Source organism: Dermacentor andersoni, chromosome 8 (assembly GCF_023375885.2).
Source record: "Dermacentor andersoni chromosome 8, qqDerAnde1_hic_scaffold, whole genome shotgun sequence".
Taxonomy (NCBI): domain Eukaryota; kingdom Metazoa; phylum Arthropoda; class Arachnida; order Ixodida; family Ixodidae; genus Dermacentor; species Dermacentor andersoni.
This window is the reverse complement of record NC_092821.1, coordinates 17,520,815-17,542,856: the sequence shown is the minus strand read 5'-3', so window position 1 is coordinate 17,542,856 and position 22,042 is coordinate 17,520,815. Positions and strand designations below refer to the sequence as shown.

General features: G+C 52.8%; 1 protein-coding gene across 1 annotated transcript in view; it reads left to right on the top strand.

The window, feature by feature from the left end:
• The first annotated feature begins 1,097 nt into the window (after positions 1-1,097).
• The window catches only part of LOC126526725 (uncharacterized), a 246,992-nt gene continuing 226,047 nt past the window's right edge, over positions 1,098-22,042 (top strand). Inside the window, exon 1 of the mRNA XM_050174584.3 lies at positions 1,098-2,257. Within this exon, the coding sequence (XP_050030541.2) occupies positions 1,303-2,257 (955 nt within the window). The 5' untranslated portion in view covers positions 1,098-1,302. The remainder of the gene's footprint in view (positions 2,258-22,042) is intronic.

Sequence of the window (22,042 nt, the reverse complement as noted above, 5' to 3'; positions counted from 1 at the left end):
AGGTTGTTACAGCCAGTTTACCGATCACACCTTCTATAAATAGAATCGAATGTAAGGTATTCTAAAGATTAAAATAACTTATGGAATTTTACGTGCCAAAACAACTTCCTGATCATAAGGCATGCCGTAGCGGAGGACTCCGGAAATTTTGACGACCTGGGGTTCTTTAACGTGCGACTAAATCTAAGTACACAGGTGTTTTGGCATTTCGCCCCCATCGAAATGCGGCCGCCGTGGCCGGGATTCGATCCCGCGACCTCGTGCTCAGCAGCCCAACACCATAGCCACTGAGCAACCACGGCGGGTGCAAGTCATTCTGAGCAATGTTCTCGCTCTAAACCATAGGATAGAAAGCTATGGTCTCTTATTTTTTAAATGGTAATTTGCATGGCTGGGTAACCTTCAGTGCATTTAACAGCCAAGTAAAAACATCAGTGTTGTAACAGGCGCTCATGACAATATGGAAACCGGGGTGTGGTCGCCATGCTTGATCTTCTAATAGGCTCTGCATACGTTGCGAAGCTCTTCCGTTTGCTATTTTACTTGGACACTAAGTGCCTAAGCAATCGGTCTCTCGCTTGTTTTTTTCTCCCTCTGCTCTTTTTTTCTATCGTCGGCAATAGGTCCCATTGCATTTCTAAACGCAGCACGTTCTGCATGAAATTTGCAGATCAGTTTCTTGACGTTTAAAGACGGAAGAAAGCGCGCTTATGTTAGGTGGGAAAATTGTTACAGTTGCTTGCTTTTGTTCCCGCCATCAATGCGCGTGTTCTTAAACTTGATGTGTACGTGCTGGGGCACATCACGTATTCTCTGCAAATACCCCGAGTGCTCAGAACCATGCTGCCATTATTCACGGCAGCCGACTAGCGCCGCTCTCCCCGCTGAGCCCCGTAGAAGGCGTTGTCTGACCTGACCCGAGTGTCGACAATCTTGACCTCTGGCCTTTTTGCAGGCAGGTATTTACACGGATATTATAAGGCGCAGCCTACGAGCTCTGTAGGCGCGCGGTGTAACAGAACGAGTCTCTATTTTCCGACGTCGCATTATATTGCCTCGCTTATTTCATTTCAGGAAATCCAGCCGACAAGACGGCCGAGGAGGGCAGACACACCCGGATATAATGGTTCCGATACAGTCGCTCTCTCGTGGAGGCGTTCTTCGCAAGCGGCCCAAGCGGCTCTACGAGCGTGCCACAAGTGCCCGGCGTGTCCGCTGACCTCCTGAGGCATAAATCACGCCAGTTACACCAACGCGCTGCCGCGCTCACAATTTTTGTTTTCTTCGTTGCACGCCGCCGCCATGACGAAGGCCTGCCGAACGAACAGAGCAGACGACGCATTCGCGGCCGCCGACGCAGACGATGAACCCGTTTTCCGGCCTCTGCGCCGCAATAATTGGACTCCCTTCCGAAAGAGGGGGCGACGTGCCGCACCTGACGAGACCGCCCGCAGTACCGAAGAGCAACTGAATGTAGCTGTAATCAGTCTGCCGCCATCTGACGGCGGCTGCGAAAACGAAGCGTTCGATTCCACTGCGGTGCAACGAAGCGAGGGTCCCTCGGAGCCCGCACTCCCGCCGCCGCAGCGCGATGCCAACGTCAGTGACGGCTGCGAACCGCCAAGCTACGCAACCGCGCTTCTTATGACGTCACGGGCCCTCGACCTGCCTTGCGTGTGCTGCTGCCCGGTGGCGTCGCCGTGCGGCGACATCGCGAACCACGGCGGCGAGCGCGGCGTTCCGCCAGTTCCTCCGGAGAGCCGCGATGCGCGGGAGGGACCCATCGGCGAGGATGCCGTCGGTGTGAGTGGTGTCGCTGCCTCGTCGAGCGTCGCGGGACGCCCTGCAGGGCCCGGGATACGAGCGGCCACGCTGGCTCGACACCGCAACGACGTCGTGGTGGGCGCCACCCGGCTGGAGCCGGGGCCGGCCCCGCCGCCGCACCACGAAGTGCTTCCCGACATCCTGAACGCGCACTTGCCGCCGCCGTACGCTACGCTGCCTCCTCCGCCTTCGTCGTCGGCCAGGCGGCACCTACCGCCGCCGCCGAGGCTTAGGCCGCCGCGCTGTGTTGTGGATACCGAGGTGGTGGAGCCCAAGCATTGCTGCGGCGTCCTGGTCACGCAGACCGTCAGCATCCGGTGGTTCATTGTGATGATCGCGTTCGTCGGTCTGTGCTGTGCTATCGTGGGCACCGTGCTGGGTGCCCTGAAGGCGACCGGGCGCGAGCACCTCACCGTCTCCCTGCTCATGATCGGTGAGTACTCGGCTTCAATGAAACGCCCTTCGCTATTCACCCGCACAGCTGCGGCGATGTGTGATCGAGGAGCCGCTTTGTTTTGGTACGCGAACAGCTGGAGATGCTCCTCTGCTCTCTCCTCTTCCGGCGCGATGCGGCGACGGCAGCTGTTGCGATGCATCAGCTGGCGAGGAATGTGTTGTGGTAATGAACTGGTCCTTTCCTCGATTGCGGCGCTTCGAGCGTGTCGTGTACGCGTCGGTCTCGCTACTCTTTTTTTATTCTCTCCGGGGACCGCTCGCATGACACTGTACGTGCCGCATTTACTTCGGGCTAAGAGAGAGACATAAAAACGTTTTAGTAACAAATGATAATAACGTTAATAATCATAATAAAGTACGTCTTCTGCGGATTGTTATTTTGATTCGAAAGGGCGCAGCCGAAAGTAGGCTTGTCTTTTGTTGCTGTGCCGACCAATTCCGTAGCCAGAAATATTGCGACCTGCAAAGTTACACCAGTTACAAAAGACACTACGTGGAAGGGGAAGGGGGTAGGCCGTGGTAGGCCCTGCAGGGCCTACCACGCTCTACCCTCCCCTCCCCCCCACGGTTTGGTGGGCCAGCCCTGGCACCACACTTGTGCCACCGTTGGTTGTCCCCCGATCCCTAACTTTATTGCCGTTCTTTTCCTCCGCATTCGCACGTTATTTCTTCCGGCAGTAGCAGCACAACGGTTCTTGCACGAAATTAGTTAATTGACTCGGCTGTTTGCGTATCGTATTGAACTGCTCGGTCCAGGGTGGTCGCAAGATCAGAATCGCCTTTCGATATCGTGCAAATATTGAAAAAGCCTCCTGACCGCCTTACGTTGTCGGGTCTTCCATTTCGTCGCGGCATGGGCCACGTTCCTTGACGGAGAGAAACAAACGCGTCGCGCAGTTTCCGTACCACCCTGTCCGTCACCCAGCGTCTGCCGTGTTGCGGGCACATGTCCCTCCACACCGCGTGTGCTCGATTTCAAATCCCAGCGGCTCTCGTTCGTGCCAGAACGAAGCCGCTCGCCAATCCTGCACCGCGGCGAGCGAGCGATCGGGGGGCCAGGCGGTCGACGTCGTCGAAGCGGCGGCGGCTGCCCTATTTGAGGCCGGCAAAAGCCTTGGCGCGAAACTAGGACGGGCCCTTCCGGATTCTGCCAGCCGCCGCCGCGTGGATTCAGCGACGACTGGCCGGTTTGGTCTAGCCGCTTTTCTCGCCGCTGAATCTCTTGCCGTTCGACGGGCCCGTAGCGTTACACTGGAGATTCGCAACGCGACTGCGAGAACGCAGTCCGCTAGCGGAACGAATTGAAGATAGCGGAGAACGACCGCTATACTATCAGCTAGTAGCTCACTTTTAAAAACGACAGTGTTATGTATGTGCTATCAGCTAGAATTGAAACATGAAGGGAAGAAAACAAAGCACCGAGTTTGTGTAATCACGTGGGAGGGCGACATGCGCTCGCTCGGTTGTTGGTCGCGGTGCAGTGCCACACGTAGGTTTTGAAACCAGAATTGAGCCGCGGCTGCGAGTGTAACCAAAGGTGAAAGCGAGAGCGAAATATTGCTGTCGTTTTCACCTTGTTCGCACTTGAGTATGCACTGGTACTAGCAGTGGCAGTTCGCACATGCGGGCCTGTTGAAGTACGCTGCGGATAGGCCTGTCTGTGTGTGCCAGACGAGGATACTGATGCCACGCGCTCGCAGTTATCGCGTTTGCTAGCTATGCTGTAGATCCGATAAATCTCAGTTTGAATCCCTCGTCGATAACTTGGGAGAACACGTGTTGCTGCGAAATCTGGTGTGCACCCTCACCTCCGGCAGTGATTGGCTAGATAACTGATTTTGCAGCTGGAAAACGCCTTAACTCAACCCGAACGAACTAGGGCACGTGGTTTATTTCACGTGGCGGTACCGTCGAAACGGTGATCGCGGTATCCAGAACGTGTCTACGCTACGTCGCCTTCTGCTGTGACCTAACGGAGCTTTCTTCCGGCGCCTGCAAGTTGTCCTCCTTTCGTCATGCACGTTCTCGATCGTCTCCTCGCGGCGCGAGTTATTTCGGACTCCTGACCTCCGGGCGGGTGGAATTGGTGAAGGCCGGCAATTGGAATTGGCCAGAAAGTGCAGACCGGCTGCGCGTTTGGTGTCCGCTGGCATTTTCTGGATCTCGAAGTGCGGAGTTATCTAATGCGGATAATCTGAGAATACCGGATGCAGGTGCGCAATGGAATACGGAACAGTCTTCTACCGAATAAGAAAGCTGGTACGACAGAAAGGGAAACTGAGGTCTAACGCGGTGTTGGAAGTCTAAATGACGACAAGCTTGTTTCGGTTGGCCAGAGCGTATAGCAGCAGCTGATGACACGAGCGCATGCACTTACCCAAGGAGCTCAATTAAGTTGTCTATTCGCTGAAGCACGTTGCACGTATACGCCAAATCCCCGCAGGAGTAGCTTATGGAAAAAATGAAAGCTTCTCTCTAAGACGTGAAAGGATGGCTCTCAATTCCGTCGACAGAGGCGACGATATTTGTAAATCGGCAAAATGTGAAAGTTCACTACAGTTCGCTTGCAACGAACAATTGAAGCAGTCGTTGGAGCACGTATAAATTTTCCAATTGCAGGAAGACTTCAATATTCGTAGTACCCTGGTATATTTGGGCATAACCGAATATTAGGAAGGAATCTGAATCGCTTTTTTTTTATATAATTCAGTACTAACGTTCGAAGAAACAGTCGATTCGTATTCAGAAATGTCGAGTACTTGCCCGTTCAGCTGGTAATGCTTCAGGGGTTGTGATTGTGATGACATAGTGCCATTTTATCTTGAGGGCATTGTACGCAATTTCCGTTTTGGAGAAGTCGTTTAAGCTTCGCTTTTTTGAAACAAATTTCAATAGCCTCCGAAGCGTTTTCTGACGGGGGTGTGGGAGGGGGGGGGGGGTTAATCTTGGAACGTTATTTCCTGCGGTACACGAGAGCTATTATCGATGAGCACGTGCAAGAAGATCTTAGCAATAACTGCACAGCAGAAAAGGGAGCCTCTGACGGTTGTCGGCGTAAACGGTGGGACGTGCTGGGAGCCACTATATAGTTACTGCATCTGCGAATAGTAGCTTGAGACCGAATCAAGTACGAATCGAATAGAGGGCCATAAGCGAATCGGCTGTCGAACACTTCTGGAATAGGCATTTTCACAATTCCTACAGAACACTGTTCAAACCACAGTGTTCACAACGTTAGCAAGTTTCCGCCATTGCGTTCATCGTTATGAAGTGTTGTTTCTCAAAAGCAGTAATGAAGCATTATAGGACTGAATAAGCACTTTGCTCGCGTACGGAGAGTTATGTCCATCGAGTGGGTCAAAGCGAGGGCTTTCTGAGCCACGTATAGCCTGCTCCGCGGCGTAAGCTCTCACGCTTTATGCCTGTAGCTATTCCCGCGCAGATTAAATTAATCGAAATTCTGCTGCGATTTAGTGCATGAATGCGCTCGGTTGGCGTTGAGAAGAAATTCGGAAAATATTCGCATTTGCGAATAGTGACCATTCCTTTCACAAGGTTGAATCCAATATATACGGCGCTATACTATTCGTTTTTCGAAAGTTTCCAATATTCGGACACCAATAGAGGACACGGGCGCTGCATCCATAAATTGCGCGAAGCAACGCCCGCTACCGAGTGCCATACGTAAACAAAATTTCATGAAGATCGATCGGCGTTTAGCCGGAAAATTCTGGCTCCCTGGGCGACGCAGAGTTCTTTGATGAGTGGTGATCACTGCGAAGGGAGTAAAAGTTAGCGCATTTTTTTCTTTAATTTTATTCGTTATCTTGCGTAGTCGACGACGTGAAGTATTCGAAAATTATTCCAAATGTATTCGTATTTCGAATAGCGACTATTCGATGCGGTCCTCGAATCGAGTACGACCGTATTCGATGAGTTATTCCGAATATACCGCCGCGGTACATCCTGTATGGCGCTGCGCTGCTGGGCAAGCAGTGGCGGGACAGGTCAGGGATCACCCGTCAAGAAAAAGGCTCAGGAGACAGAGAGTGGGGAAAACAGAGATGCAAACCAAATCGGCATTAGAGACATACAGGACGTTTAAGCAAGAAATAGCCAAAGAAAATATTTACGATAACTCTAAGGGAAGCTCATTGTTGTTTGAAGCGAGGACAGGTGTACTGCGGACTAAAACGTACTGAGCCAGATACCAGGAAATAGATTTGTTGTGCGGGGCGTGTGGAGAGGAGGAGGAAACGGCTGAACACCTGATACTTGCTTGTAAACAACTTCACCCTGCAGTTGAACGTAACGGGGAACTATTCAAAGCTTTGGGTTTTAAAGACAGTGAAAGTAAAATAGACTTTAAACAGGTAGAAATAACTAAAGGGAGACTATGTGATTGGTGGATAATATCAACGCAAAAGTAAAGGAGTAAATACATAGGTATGCATGCATATAGTACCATTCAAGGCTAGGTGGCGCGCGCCGCCGCCGCCGCCCGATTCAAAGGGTTGAGCCTCAATCATCCATCCATCCATCCAGAGGTCGCGAGTTCGATGCTGACCGCGTTCCGGTGGAGGCTGAATGCGAGAGAAGTATAGTCTGGGTGCTCGTTGAAGAAGCCCAGGTGGTCAAAATTAATTCGCAGTCCTTCCCTTCCCCGCAATACGGCGTCTCTAATAATCAGCTCGTGGTTTTCGCACGTAAAACTGTAGAATTTATTTTGATTAGTTTAGGGCCAGTGTTGCGGTAGAGCAATTGAAGTGGGGGAGATCGTGTGTAAAATGTATTGCGACCAAAAAAAGAAAGGAACTCGTTGGAAAAGAGCAAATGTTGGAAGTTTTCCAACACCACGCGATGCAGGTGCGCGTGTACAGAAGTTGTCGATCGGGCCGTTAGTTGGCACAAGACACCCGCGGCCACATAACGCACTCTTTTTTTATCTTCTTCTCTATGTCGCAGCGCGATTCTCGTTCGAGTCGCCGCGCAACGCTTGGCGATCTCCATCCACCCGTGCATAAAATCACGGAGTATTCTGGTCCCGTATAACGGTTTCTCCCGTCGGCGCCCAGAAGGATTCGGTTGCGAAAGCCGTGTAAACGCGCCGAATCGGATAACCTCACCTCACCGGCGGCGAAGTCTCTGCGTGGTGTTGCGCATGCGCGAATCCTTCGCTTCTCCGGCCGCCGAGCGGTGCGTGTGTTACGCGTCCGGGAATCGTGGAAGCACGAGGAAGTCCGGTCGCTGCATACATCAGCATGCAATTACCGGCGGCGCCGCGTGTCTCCCCGGTCCGTGGCGGCGTTGCGAAACAGGGGCGACGTCTTCGCGAGCGTGACTGGCCAATAGAGGAGCAGCGAATCATATTCTTTCGAGTTGTGAAGGGCTGTATCCGGAGGTGTGAAGTGCTCTGCCCCTGCGTCTGCCCCCCGCCCTCTGCTTCCGACCTGCCCTGGAACAAAGTCCGCGAAATTGTATTTTTTCGGAAGTTGAGAATGTGATCGACCCGAAGACTGTGAACGGTGGTCGATGGACGAAACATTCGATAGGTCGCTGTTGTAGTATTTGCACGAACAGGGATGACGTCCTTTCATTGTGGCGGTATGCCGTGTGGCAACGCGGGCAAATAAAAGACAATTACAGACACGGTACCGCGCACTTCTCGCGTATAAGAGGCACACGTTTGGCGAGTATACGAACCTTGGCAAACGCTTCCAAGACGCACTAATTTGATGCTAAAACTGCACCGTAAACAGCGCAGCTGCCTTCGTCTATATTATTGTGGCGCCATGTGTCGCAGATCAAAACTTGGCAACGACGTGTAGCAGTAAACGCATACCCGCGACGACAAGTGCGCCACGAATAATGACGATGATAGACGCAGTGCGCCGGTCCTTCTGCTTGCGTGAGCTGTGGCAGCCGCAGTGGTCACGGGAGCACAGCGATAGGGTCGTGGCACATCGGCGGCCTGCTCGGTGCTGATAGCGAAAGTGGCTTCCAGGAAGAAGTATTGCATTGCAGTAAATTATTTAGCGCGCTTTGATAGTTGCCCTCAAATCGTTCTGTAGAGGGTTGTGACCTTGATTTGCGCCATATGTATATGGGAGGCCAGTCGCGTTTCCGGCGACTGGCCGCGAGTGGAAAACGAAACTATGTCTTCGTATTACGCGTGCCCGTTGGGACCAGTTGGGATATCGCGGCGCCTCTATCGCGTCCACTTTGTGGATAGTTTAATCTAATAGAACTAACTCGGGGAGTGTTAGCGATCGCCATCGCTGGCCGCTTTCGTTTCCCTTTATCGTTCCTTTAGTTCAATTACCAGCTACGGATAATTTGACCTACGCTCTCCATGGTGTCATTGCTTCTTGGGTTTTTATCTCTTATATATACGGCGTAAATCAAGGTGTATATACGTATGAAATGTCGTGTGAGTATATTCCGTTAAATCACAAAAAAGAGCAACACATCCCGGAAAGCGTAACGCACCCCTCCTCCAGACGTGGTATCGCCCGTTACCGTTTATTTCAGCTCTCTATACGGGCTAGACGAGCCTGGAAAAAATAGAGGAAAAAGTAAAGCGCAGGAAGAGACGGCACGGGTCCGACGGCAGCTCTGGAGATCCCGCTGCATCTCGTTTCTATTTTCCGCGTCATTAGAGCTCTATTGAAATCCGAGCACGTATGCATACCGTGCCCCGCAGCACGGTTATACCCCCCCCCGGGGGGGGGGGGGGGAGTACTCGGTGCAGGCGCCGGGCCGTCGTGTGCCGGCGGCGGGTGCGTATGAACAGCGGCGTGTGTAGCGGCGCTTTGCTGCGCCGCGCATATGTGCGCTGCGTACGAGTGCGCGCGCGCAATTCCTGCCGGTTCGCTTGTTCCTTCCCTCCTTTGCCTCCCTCCCCTCGCTTTCTTCTGCGCCTGTTAGATGCGCCTCGGAAACGGCCGCGTGTACGGTGCTGGGAGCACGCGGGACAAGTGTGCCGCGCGCTGTTTAGCAAAGTATAGTATGCCTGTTGCGCTAATTGCGACGGGTTCAACGCCCCGTAGTCGCAGTCGCGAATACCAGAGGTCGCGCGTATACACATATATAGCGTGGACATATTTCCGGGCGAATGTGGCCGCTCTGGAGCTCCTTTACCTGCGTCACCCCGAACGCAGCGTGGGGCATATGCGAAGGTTACGGAATTCGCCGACATTCTACAGCTCCGCCTGATCGAGCTCGTAAAGCGCGAGCGTGGTACATTTTCTTGTTCACTAAAAAAAGGACCAGCATTGTAAATTAAGCCTCATTTATCATGTGCGCGTTGGAAAATGATAGAAGAGCGGTATAGAACACTCTCCTCGCAGCTTCAGATTTGCCGCAGTTTATATTTTGTATTGGCCATCGAAATCCCCCCGAGCGCACATGTATAAGCAAGCACGCCTTGTCGGGTCCCGTGACGCACACAGCGTCACATTGGTAAAACTTGACGAGGGACTACGAATGATAATTCCGGGGAAGACGTGCCGAATGTTTACTCCAAGAAGCACCACAAAGAATTAAAGGAACGACACAGCGACACGCCCCATTGCAGCTGCGCGTGTGCCGATCGCAAAAAGCGAGTTAATGAGGTCACGCGGCCGGGTTTTGTCGAAGTCAACTGCCTTGGTCAACGAACTTTAGACCGGAAACGACGAAAGAACGCAGAGATACACAACGGAGCGCGCCAACCCGAGCAGCCGCCGAATAGTCGCATCCCGACGAAGTACTCGCCGGTCCACATCACTCGCAAGAATATCCCGTAGCCAAGGGCGCCGCGTTCTGTCCCACAGCTAACACCGTTGTTGTTCAGCCTGTAAATAAATCTTATCGCACGCGACAGCGAGCTCGGGCTACGCATGCGGCCTGAGAAGTCGTAGTTGCAAACGTGTGTAATAATTCTGGCCAACTGAAGCGCACGCAAAACATGTCAACCGACAGTTCGATAACAGTAGGCATTAAGTTTCATTTCGCGCAGTTCTCGCGTCGCCTGCCGCAGCTATTACCATCCTTACGTGGTTCAGGAAGCTGCCGAAGAGCAAAACTTCGTCACTCTCTTCTGGTCCGACTTTTATCGAGTGAGAACCTTATACTTCGTGAGTTTGTATGAAAAAATCGCGTGTATATATATATATATATATATATATATATATATATATATATATATATATATATATATATATATATATATATATATATAGTATGTGTGTGTGTGTGATGTTCCTTCAACTCCCTACTATTTCAGTGAATATTCACCACGCTACACATGTATGTAGTAGCCCATCCACGCAACCTCCACACTGATATTCGTACTCAGTATCACAGCATGAAGCAGCACGATTTCACCTGCTGCAGCACATACTGCCACTCGTGAGCCAGACGAACCATGGAATGCGGTTTTAATTCTTTATTAATAACCTCCCTCTGCACTATTACGTTGATGCATTTTACATCTTTGTGCCATTAGGGTGCACAGCTGCCTTATGGGCGGCCAGGAATCGTCGCACGACGCACCTTGGTTTTGTGACTGAAACATCCAAGAATAAATGTTCAAGGACGCAGAGAAGGCTCTGAGCCACGGATGTTTCTCGACAACTCATCACACCCTAAGCTCCTAAAGGGTGTTATAGGTAAAGCATCAACCCGTACGCAAGCCAAAAGGTTGTTTCGCTAAAGAAAACACCCTTACACGCCCATTTTTTTTTTTTTTTTTTCAAATTCCTGTTTGGCAAAGTGGTGCTTTGGGCATTTGAAACCACTTTAAGGGTGGGAAATGGCTACAGTTCACAGATATCATTGGGCCAGAAACGGTTAAAGGTCTGTTGGCGATGGGAGAAACCCTTTATGGACCCCTAAGGGCGTTAAAATGCCCTGCGATACATTTGGCGAGTGCGTCGTTCGAGTCCTTCCGGAGAGCGGCAGTCGACGGCTCGCATCGGACGCAGACGGAGAGCCCTCCCCGAGATGTCGAGGGTGAGGAGGGGGTGAAGCCATGCCGGCTAGGTTTGTGGGGTGCCGTGCAGGCGCTTCCCTGCTGGCGACGTCCCCCTCGCACACTCCTCCGCCCGTGTAATGCCGGTCTCTCGGCGTTCTGGAAACAAGGCCACACACTTGGCGAACGAGGCCAGCCGGCCCGCCGCGCCGTCCTGCCTGCCTGCCTTGCGAGGAGCGAGCGAAAGGCCGCGCGGCAAAGAGGCATCGCTTGTGGCACACGTGGAGGGCCGAAACGTTGGGGCTCCCCCTGTGCGCCCAGGCGGAGGATACTTCCTTCGATCGACTGCGGCTGTCGTGGCGCGCCTTCGCTGTTTTCTTTCCAGGCGTTGCAGCGTCTGCCTCTGTAGACGGGCTGCGCATGCGCCAGTTTGTAGACTGACAGAACCAGCAGACAGCTACGGTCTGACACTCGTGCTCTTCTTCGCCCTTCCCGGCTTTGAGCAACAATCTTTACCGAGTAACTTTTGAAATACGGGCCACTAACGTCTCTCTTGCATTCGGAGAAAAATTACCCGCTACGGCGACTCGGTGGCCTGCTGCCGAGTTGGAGGTCGTGAGTTCGATGCCTGACGTGCGGCGGCCGCATTCCGATGGGACCGAAATGAAGAAAGAAATGCTCGTGCGCTTACAATCGGGCGGACGTTATGGAACCCCCGGTGGCCGAAATTACTATGGAGCCCCCCTATCCCAACGCCCACTTTAGCGTCGGTTATAGCTTGTGCGCTGCTTATTTTTCCCGAGGCGTCTGAAGTTGAAAATAACCCTTCTGCGGGACCGGTGCTCCCGACTTGCTTCGCGTCGCTGTAGCCCGTTGTGGGTCTCGCCGACGATGCAGTGCGCCGTCGTCGTCGCCGTGGCGGCCACATCCGGCGCTCGGATCGGCCGCCCAGCGCAGCGCCGACGACGCCACCTGCGCGTCCAACGAGAGCGGCCAATTGCGAGCCGTCGTTGTTCGCCGAGCCCTCCCTGCAGAGCGCCGAGTTAATGCGCGAGCCTGCAGAGCTGCGCGGCCGGCGTCGCTCTATTACACGCGTCGCCGTGTCGAGTCGCGCTCGTGACGAGAATGTGCGGCGCGCGTCCCCATCTCTCGAGTCCCGTTAATTGACGACGATGCCCGGCTGTCTGGGCGCGGTGCTCTCGTGGGGGTTCACTTTCCGGCACGCGCAGTCGGCCGTCGTCGTATTGGGCCACGGGGTTCAGTTTTTCGGTGCAGCTGACAGGCCGCAATTTGCGTCAAACCCACGATGGCTACCTGGAAACCGCAATGGCTGGCAGTGGAGAGAGAGGGTTCGGTAGTCCGGCAATGCGTGTTTCGCTGGCTCGTAGGAGGTTACGTTACAGTTCCTCGGGATCGGTCACCTGACGCGTGCGATTGCCTGGCGCTCCTCCGAATGATGTTTTGCGACTAGCGAAATGGCCGAGGGGAGCGGTGACGTTACGTTACCTCGCCACAGCCAAGAGTGACGTGTACAGTGACGCCAGCTCACTTTGGAAAAGAGCGAGAAAAGTACTGTAGGTGCAGAAACAACGCGGGATATCTTTACGCTCAGAGAGTATTGCTCGACGACTATATGCGTAGCTATTTAGCTTTGAAGAGTTAGGTGTACTTCTTCGAATTAACTGCTACTGTTTGAGTGCTATGTAGTTTCAATTATTGAGCACTTTATTTCTTTTCTCCAGAAAACTCGATATGTAGCCGCACTTTACGATCCACCAGCGCGCCACTGTTTTCTTAGGTAACAACAAAATCGTCTGCTTTCTTAGTAGAGAGACATGCGGCGTGGAATTAACGAGGTTGCGGCCGTGGTGTCACCGCAGAATGAATTCATTAGATTCCGATCAGCCATCACTGCATATGACTTGGTACGCTTATTATTGGTCTTGGTTTCTTTCAGCCGTGCCAATCCCATAACTCGAATACCGGCCGCAACAGTTTGATACGTTTAATGATCCTGTAACGTTACCTACACACGCGTTAGTCATTGTTGCAGACACGTGTCAGCGCTGTCAAGAACATTTACGCGGGCTGCGCAGCACGCGTGCGCAAAAACGGTCGCGCATGCTTCCTATAGCCCGATTCTGCAGCTACGGTTAAGCGCACTGCCTGCAGAGCGAGCGGCAAACATGCAAACGCGTGCAGCGCAATGCTGCCCACTTCGACGTGGGCCTTTCCTTTTTTTTTTTTTTTTGTATGTGTAACATCTAGGCCGTAATTATAGCTCCACAAATTTCTCCCGATTGGGGAGGTAAACAACAGGCACACCTTTATTGCTCTAGCATGGAAAGTTATATTTCAGAGTTTGACGAAAGAACAGGTACGTTCATGTAAACATATTAGGTCACCGTAAAAATAATAAGAAAACAGACAAAATTCGTTTCTGATGTGCGAGAAAAGTAATGGCCCTATAAAGCCGGTGAGATTAAAAAAAACGTAACCCCCTTCGGCAAGAACGAAAGGAAGGAAAGGATCGCTTAAAATGCTGTTTCCTGATGAACTCTGTAAAGCGGAAAAGAAGGAATGCAAAAAGAAGCAGGCGTACGCTCGTCTGTTTCAAAAATAAGAGCCGTAAACGCTAAAGCCCATCTTGGACTAAACGACTGAATCTTAAAGCAGGCTGGATGCGGTCTCTGTACGTGGCAGAAAAAGAGAGGCCTGCAGCAGCAGCAGGAAAAGCGGCCCCGCGTAACTAGCGGAAGCACATCTCGCTCACAGCTCTGCACAAACAGGCTGTCGCATCATTTCACGACCGATTACGCCTGTGGCGCCCTCGTTTCCACAAGCGGCTACGAGCAGACGACGTGCGAGTCCTCCGTTTTGGGCTTTCGCCCTGGTGGTACTCACGATGTGCGCTTGCTATTTCCACCGGCGAAAGAACAAAGCGAAAATGACGGGCTGGCAGGCGCTAGATATGGTTTCGGCTTGCTCGCTGCTTCCGTTTCCGCCGACGTTTGATGGACAGCTGGAAACGTGGAGCAGACGTGCGAACCGGAACCGCAACCGTTTTTCGCCTCCGCCGGTCGTGAGCGGCTGGCACGCGTTTTGAGGCCGCTCTGAGAGCTCGAGCCGTCGGTATGGAAGCACGTTCAGGGTGTTTGGACGCGGCTCATTCTTCGACGGGGCACGGGGTAAATAGGAGCCTTCCGTGTAAAAAGAGGTCTTCGTACGGCAGCGGACAACAGATAGGACGATTAGGCTTATAATGGCTCGACTCCCCGAACTTGAGCTACTTGAACCGGACGCTCGGCCGCCTTGTTGTCGCGAACTGCAGTTTGTGGTACACCGATGGATACTCTTCGTTCCACGTAAAAGTTCTCGAGTTGGCCTTACACTTATTACCAGGGCTTGGTGCTGCTGTGTTCTGGAGCGCGCCGTCTGTCTGTGCGCAACATGTAGAAAAATAATGTTAGAAATTTGCGAAAAATATGGGACGACAGTTCTGGAGCTGCGTCCACGTGTTTAACTTTGGCTGCGGTTTCCTTTCAGGATTGAAATTCGGGCTAATGCCTCGCGTTCTCACGTTGAGTCACCTGTAAAGGTAGTGAGTGGATCGAGGTATAGTGGATACGAGCGATCAGGCTCCATGACTACGGTAAACCGCACCTAACCGCGAGCTATCTCGTGCCTCTGGCGTTGCGATACGTGTTCGCTGGACGCACGTCAACAAAGTGAACGTGTTGGCTGGTCATTGTTGATCAGCTTCCTGGTTTTCCTTCGCCAGGAGGCAAGCGGAGTACTGGGGAAAGGAACGCAAATGCTATAGACACGCATACATTTCGATGCCCATCTGCTCTTTCGACGGGCAATGGCCGCGATGTTCGAGGTTTTTTTTTCCCTTTCTTTCTTCTTCTTTTTAGGCCGATGGCGCTCAGACCGCACGTGATGCAGCGACGTGAAAATGTTCATTCGCAGTGCCGATACTTTCTGCGTGGGCCTCTGTAAACTTTACCCGGACTGCGAATCTTACGCCAAGCTTTCGTAAAAGAATGTGCACACGATACCACCGACGATCGCTTGTCGACGCAGTCGAATAGCCGAACGTTTCAAGAAAGCGATTCACTTTATCGAAGGAATGGTGCGCTCATTGACGACATATGTTGGGCAGCGTTTGTCGCTTCGTCGTGTGTGTGCCTCACAGAACAAGCTGGGCGGTGTATACACGCGCGTCTCGAGGAGCCACGACGGTCCGTGTTCGCATTTCGAGCGAGCGCCCCCATCGAGTCGGCGCGTTTGTTACAGCATGCAAATTCCAGGCATAGACCACGAAAACCGGGGACAGAGCCGAGTAAACCTATTAGCCTTAAAAAAAGTATCTGGCTGATTCTAGTGCAGTTCGGTTGGCGGTGGTGGCGCTGTACATAGTGAGGCGATTGCCGCCGCATTCGTACGTGGGGCCCTGTTTAATCCTTCCGAATAATCTTTTGAACATTTTATCTTTCGAACGGAAGCAGGCCTGCGGAATTACTGCGCTCGTGTCCGTTGGATAAGAAGCCTGGAACCGCCGCCTCGTGCGAAGGAGCCCGTAAATCTTCGTTGGAACCGGAGAATCGTGTGATAATCACTTCAGAATGTGGCAGCCGAAAGGACGTTCGAGCCCGGCCGCCTGCTTCCAGCGCCGGCTTCTGTGCCGTTCCTTTCGAAGGGCAGCGCCGCGACCGCACTGAGTGGGTCGAGACCGCGAGAAGCATCGAGCGACGTCTTGTTGCTAATCCCGCGAACGGCACTCTGTTAATCTGGGACGTGTGAACGGGGCCTGTACTAGGTAGGCACGCTTGCTCAGCAGGCGCCCGCGGAGGCTGCTCGAGGGTTCGTCGGCGGCAATGTCGCCGACGAGCTGCCATCGTGCGTACGCATTGTATCATACCTCGAGGGTGCTGTCCTTATCTCACCCGCACCCACCGAGAGCGTGGCGCAGGCTGAGGCGCGCTGTTTGCTGGCGCGATTGGGACGTCAACTGGTCGCCGACTTATTCTGGCGGCGGTGCATGTATACGCCTCACTGGCTGCTTGCTTTTATTTTCTCGGGGAGCTCATTCTCGCTGCAGGTTGTGTACGCGCTGTGCAGCGCATTATAGGGGTTGATGGTTTCCTACCCTTCCCTTTCTTTCTCATTTTTTTTTTCTCATCATACGCGGCGTTGTGGATGGGCCGTGTAGCGGCCGAAAGCTCGGTGTCGCCTAATTAGCGAAGCACAGGCAAGCCGGTTTTCGCCTTAGTGCGTACACCGGGATAAGAAGCAGTGCCTGCTTACGGCACCGTACACGTTCGTTGCGGCGCCTTCAAGACCGCATAAAATACACAAGTGGGACGTGAGACCAGCGGCGCTGCAGTTGTAAATGCTGGGCCGATGGATCAGATATCTCGAACGCTGGGCTTCCTGCGGGGGAAAAAACGTACCAAACGAAAAAGCCTGTGCCGATCTTGAGGCAGAAATTTAGTTTATCCTCAGTTGCCCTATAAGCAGTACGCATTGCCACTACCGTATTAACATGTCGTTGCCGTGTGCTTCTCGCTGCCACACTAACGCGGTAACGGCAGTATATGTGGCATTGTTTTAGTTCCGGGATATATTACAGCAATACGCGTTGCTGTTGCCATAGTACAGCCTCGAACCGCAATGGATGCTGTAACAGCCGTGCTGGTGTTGAGGTCTTCACACTATGCATTCAGAGAGAATTCGTTAGAGGCATTACGGTTCCTCCTGGCGACGATTAGTACGAAGTAACAACATCTGACATGGTTGCATTGCTTGTATACTTTACGCCAGCATGCATATAACTAGCCGCGTAATTTGGAAAGGGAACGCATATTTTCTTGTAACGTAGCATCACGAATTCACGATATGTTTACAACAACGCTGGCATTAACTTTGATATGTCTCTATAACATGTAAATAAAGTAACGGTAATAACTCACGTAGGTGTACATTTGGTTAGGAATAACAGTGAGAGCTTTAGAGCGACCTCCTAGTAAGCATCCCTGTATACAGTCGACGTCAACATCTTACGGACCGTGGATCTGCAAAATCTGAACTCATCCGGGTACTCGTGTTTCTGGCCTTTGGTATATGGTGCACGTGACCAACATAGTGTCGTGCTCTTTTGCGGCCTGTGGTCGCAAATTACTCGGAAAGCGGAAGCCTTCTGACGTGCCGCTTACTGCATAACTTTTGTCGGCCACCGTATGCGTGCGCACGCATTTCCCTGCAGCGAGACGAACGCGTGTTCGGCACGATCAGACTACGATACGAGGGTATACACGCTGAAAGCTTCTGGTCAGCGGAGTTTCGTTCGTTTGTCACGATTCTCTGCAAAGCCTTTCTAGTTTCCAGTTCCTTTCTAGTTTCTTGCGGTCTTGCACGTTAACTCTGTGTTGTCGTCCCGCGTCACTCCAGGTAGCTCACGCTATAGAGGGCGCTGTGCACGTTGCAGCGGGCTTCGCGTGAATCCAGTCGTTTGTCGGCGTCGCAGAAATCGCCTCCGGATGTCGGTGTGTCGGCTTTCGCCATTACACCCTCGCAGAGCAAGCGAGCCCCGGTCGCAAAGCCGTCCGCCTTGTTCCTCGGAGCGTGCCTCTCTCGGCGAGGGACGCGCTGCTTTCCCGGAAATGGCCGCAAGAGATGTCCGATTCGCAAATGTCGCTCTTTCCGCTAAACGAAACCAAAGGAGACTGAAGTTGCCGGTAAGATGGACGCTCGAAGTGAGGAGCAGTGACGGAACAGAGGGAGTCCTCGAAGCCAATGTTTCGGCAAGGGCCGCATTCCTCGTTCGACTAAAGGGGCGAACGTGCAAGGCCTTTGTTTTGACGCGAATGGGCTGACGATATTCTTGCCACTGAATCATAGCCGTGCAAACAAGGACACGAGGAGCAAAAAAGAAGAAAGATAAGGGACAGCAGAGACGCCCCGTCGTTCTCGTTCCTGCTGGTGTTTTGCAGGCCGTGCCTTTCAGTGGCACGAATCCCCATGTGCCAACTTGCAGTCGCCACAGGCGTCGAGGCACGGTCGAGTCACCACTTCCACGCAGTGGCACTCCTGGCAGAAAGCGAGCGAGCCTTTTCTCGCTGACGCGCTCGGCCGCTGCGGGAGGAAGCCGAGTGCTTGCAGCGAGACGGGGCACTTCTGGCGGCGTGCGGCCTTTCGGGAAGTACTGCGGCCGAGCGCGTTGCAGTCCGCACTGGGCAGCTGTGCAGCTAGCCCCGTCCATTTCTCGCACGCAGAGCGACGCGGGTCGAGGCACGTCGGCCGTATAGAGTGTCCAACGGAAATTACCGAGATGAAACTCTGGCACTGCGATCGTCCGGCAATGCCGTACGAAGGATGGATAAATTTGTCTTCGTGCCTTACGTTCTTGTGGCGTTATTTATTACGATTTGTCAATCTCCGAGCAACTGCGCCTGTCTAAGCGCACGGAAGCAACAGGCGCGTTTACCCACCGCGTGCTCCAAGCCGCGCACTCCAGCGTTCTCGAGCGTTGCAATTAACGGCGATTCCATAGGCGAGTCGGGAACGCCACCCGGCGAGCGTTGTGTCGCTTCTGCATCCGCTGAAGCATCTCGTGCGCTTTGTGAACGCCGACGAGCTGCTGCGATTGTTGATCGACGACGTCTATATAGCTTGCGAGCAACTCCACCCGCGGTGACGACATATGCTTACGCCCGTGACGCGGCCCGTTCGCGCTGCCATCGGAGGCACCGCGCCGATTGCTCACGCTCCGCGGTTAGCCGGCTCGTAGTTCGCTACCGATCGCACGAGCGTTGCGACTCGAGGCATGGAGAATTAGTTGGTCACCTTATTAGCCGCCGAATAACGGCTATTTGGCTGCGTACCTGTGGCCCCGACGAGTGGACATCGTGCGGCCGTTTGCCCGCTTCGCGCGGAGCTTGAATGCAAATGCGAAACCGCGCTCAACACGCCGCAGCTGTTGACGGTCGAAGTGCGAGGAGGGCGCAAACACGTCTCCTTGCGGGAAGCCGTAGCAGGCCCGAGCTCTTTTTTCGCGCACCGGAAGTCTCTTTCGTCCGTGAAGTTTATTTAGAGTGCGCTCTACCGACTACAGCGCGCTCGAGCTCCTTAACTTAACGCGCCCATTGTGTGTGCGCGTATGCATAGCGAATAGATGCAGTCAGAACGCATGTATGTATTTTTGAACTGGTCATTTCGCAGTCTCACAAAGCCGTTTGGACTGTGAAGGCCGTAGTTTGGGCAAATCTATGTGTTACCTGTGGTTCTCACGCTTACCGAGCGGCTATATGACTGCATCTCCCCTACACACTACGTAGCGTCGAATTCCCTCTGATAATATTTTTACAGAAGTCTTTGACGCTCGCCGTACGCTTACTGGCGATCGCTAATCGCCTCCACTTTGTAGAGGTATGGCGAGAAATAGTCACCTACCGTGTGTGAGCTAGTTGTACGTGTTAGATATCGTACCCATGCTTGCGGCAATCCAGTCCCTATCTGTTGCTTGCTGCTTCTTTTTTTTGCCAATAGTCTAATCATCTCTTGCTTATCTCGACCGTTGACCAGTTAACGCTTGCATCAGCTTCGAACCCTCTGGAAAGCGGACGTTCCCTACGCTTCTGATTTGTTACATATCGTGACATTCCATTTCGATATGCTCAATCGGCTCCCGATTTTTCTTTCCTTTCTTTGTCTCTCTTTTTTTGCAGCAGACTATGCCCTACCGCAAAGCGCCAAGAATCAGGCAAATCACTATTCGCGGTAAAACAACCGATTCGGCCTAATCCTATTAGAGAAGCCGGCTGCCACGTTAGACGGCAGACCTTTGCCACAACGGTCACACAATATTTTATTTTTCTTAAAGCGAGACGATTCACCCCGTTGTGAATATTTGCTACCCCCGGGCCGCCGGCGCGCTCTGGCCTGACAAAGCAAGGCTCTGTGTTGTCGTGCATGTTAGGCGTTCTAATAGATAGTTTTAGCAGTGCCAAGTTACCGTACGCTAAGTGCGGTAGTACCGTACCGCTCGAGGACGGCGCATGCGCGCACTTTAACGTACGGAAAGACTTTCCGTACGGCATGCTAGACGGTAACGAGTCGGTAAGGCTCGGCTCGCACCGTGTCTTGCGAGCCGAGACCCACCAAGCAAAAACAGTGAGAAACTGGCGTCGGCCACAGAGTCCACGTCGTGCATGGCCACGTCTCGCGTGCATTTTTCACCATGATAGGACACCCGCCGTGGTTGCTTAGTGGCTATGGTATCTGCTAAGCACAAGGTCGCGGGATCGAATCCCGGCCACGGCGGCCGCATTTCGATGGAGGCGAAATGCGAAAACACCCGTGTACTTAAATATAGGTGCACGTTAAAGAATTCCGGGTGGTCGAAATTTCCGGAGTCCCCCACTACGGCGTGCGTCATAATCAGAAAGTGGTTTTGGTACGTAAAACCCCATAATACATACAACATACCATGATAGGAGAAGGCAAGAGTTTACTTTAATTCTGCGGCGCGACGAAGTGGCAACAAGTATGACAGTAGCATTAAAAAAAATTAAAAAAGAAACGGGTTGGTGGCGCCATCTAGGGATGCAGAGTTTTTATTGCAGTAACTAACTATATTCTGCATATCTGCTGGTGTAAAGTATGCGCAGCGGTGCAATTTACAACAAACAAACCCTTTTTTATATATTGATTAAATAAGAATACCTATGAAGCAAAAGGTTTCATGTGTTACAGGACGAAGTGTCACAAGATGTCGCTACCGGCCTTGTGACTGGCGTCTACGTTTGCCGTAGCCGAGCACTTCTAATGCGTGTATGCACAAGCTAAAGCTTTCTAGTATTCGTCAAAATGAATATTTCGCGCTCACCGCATAGTTATTGCATTCTGCAAAGCCCCAATGTTAGCCGCTGTCATCATTATCACATAACCGTACGCATCGAGCGGCACACGCAGCTAAAACGTCTTCGGTTATCGCCTTCGGTAAAACATCTTCGGTTAGTACGGAACGGTACTAGCGTACTGTATACCGCACTTACCGTACCGTAATACGGCACTGCTCAAAGTCCCTAATTTCTCGTTTGTGAAACTCCCTTACAGGCAGCAACGCCACGGTTCCGCCTCGCAGTTTTCGCAGGAAACTCTGCGTGCACGACACCGGCCAGAGCACTCCGTAAATAAGCCGGCCGCGAGGGCGACACCGTGCGTCGAGCGCGTCGTCTGCTCGCCCTCGTCTCGTGCAGAAGTGGCGGTCGTCGGCGAGCCGTGACCTTTCCGCGTTTCGGCGGCCTTTTCGGGGAAACAGAAAAGAAAGGGCGCAGCGACGTCGTTTCCGAGCTCTGCTTCGGGTTCATCGTCGCGTTACGCCTTCCTGCGCGGCGAAGGACGGCGGTTAAGAAAAGGAAGGCAGCGGGGAAGCGCTCTCGGAGTTTATTTTCCGGGTCCAGTTCTAGCGCGCACTGCGGCACACGTACTGTACGGACGGTGCTCGCGCGTCGCTGCGGTTATGCCAGCGCTAGTACCTGCCGAGCTCCGGATTTTAGGGAAATAATAGAACGCGCGAATCGGAACTGAGCGTACGCGATACGAGCACCATCCCCTCCTGTACCGTGTATTACCAACACGGTACAGGAGGGGATACACGCCCAAGCCACCAACAACAAACCAACAAGCCCAAGCAGCTATTCTAGCGAAATACATTTCTAGTACTTCGGGCCCTTTTCAATACAGCGATTGTGGTGTCGTCTTCTTGTCTCGTCTCGTCTACATTTTGCGCTGTTAACAGCAGGG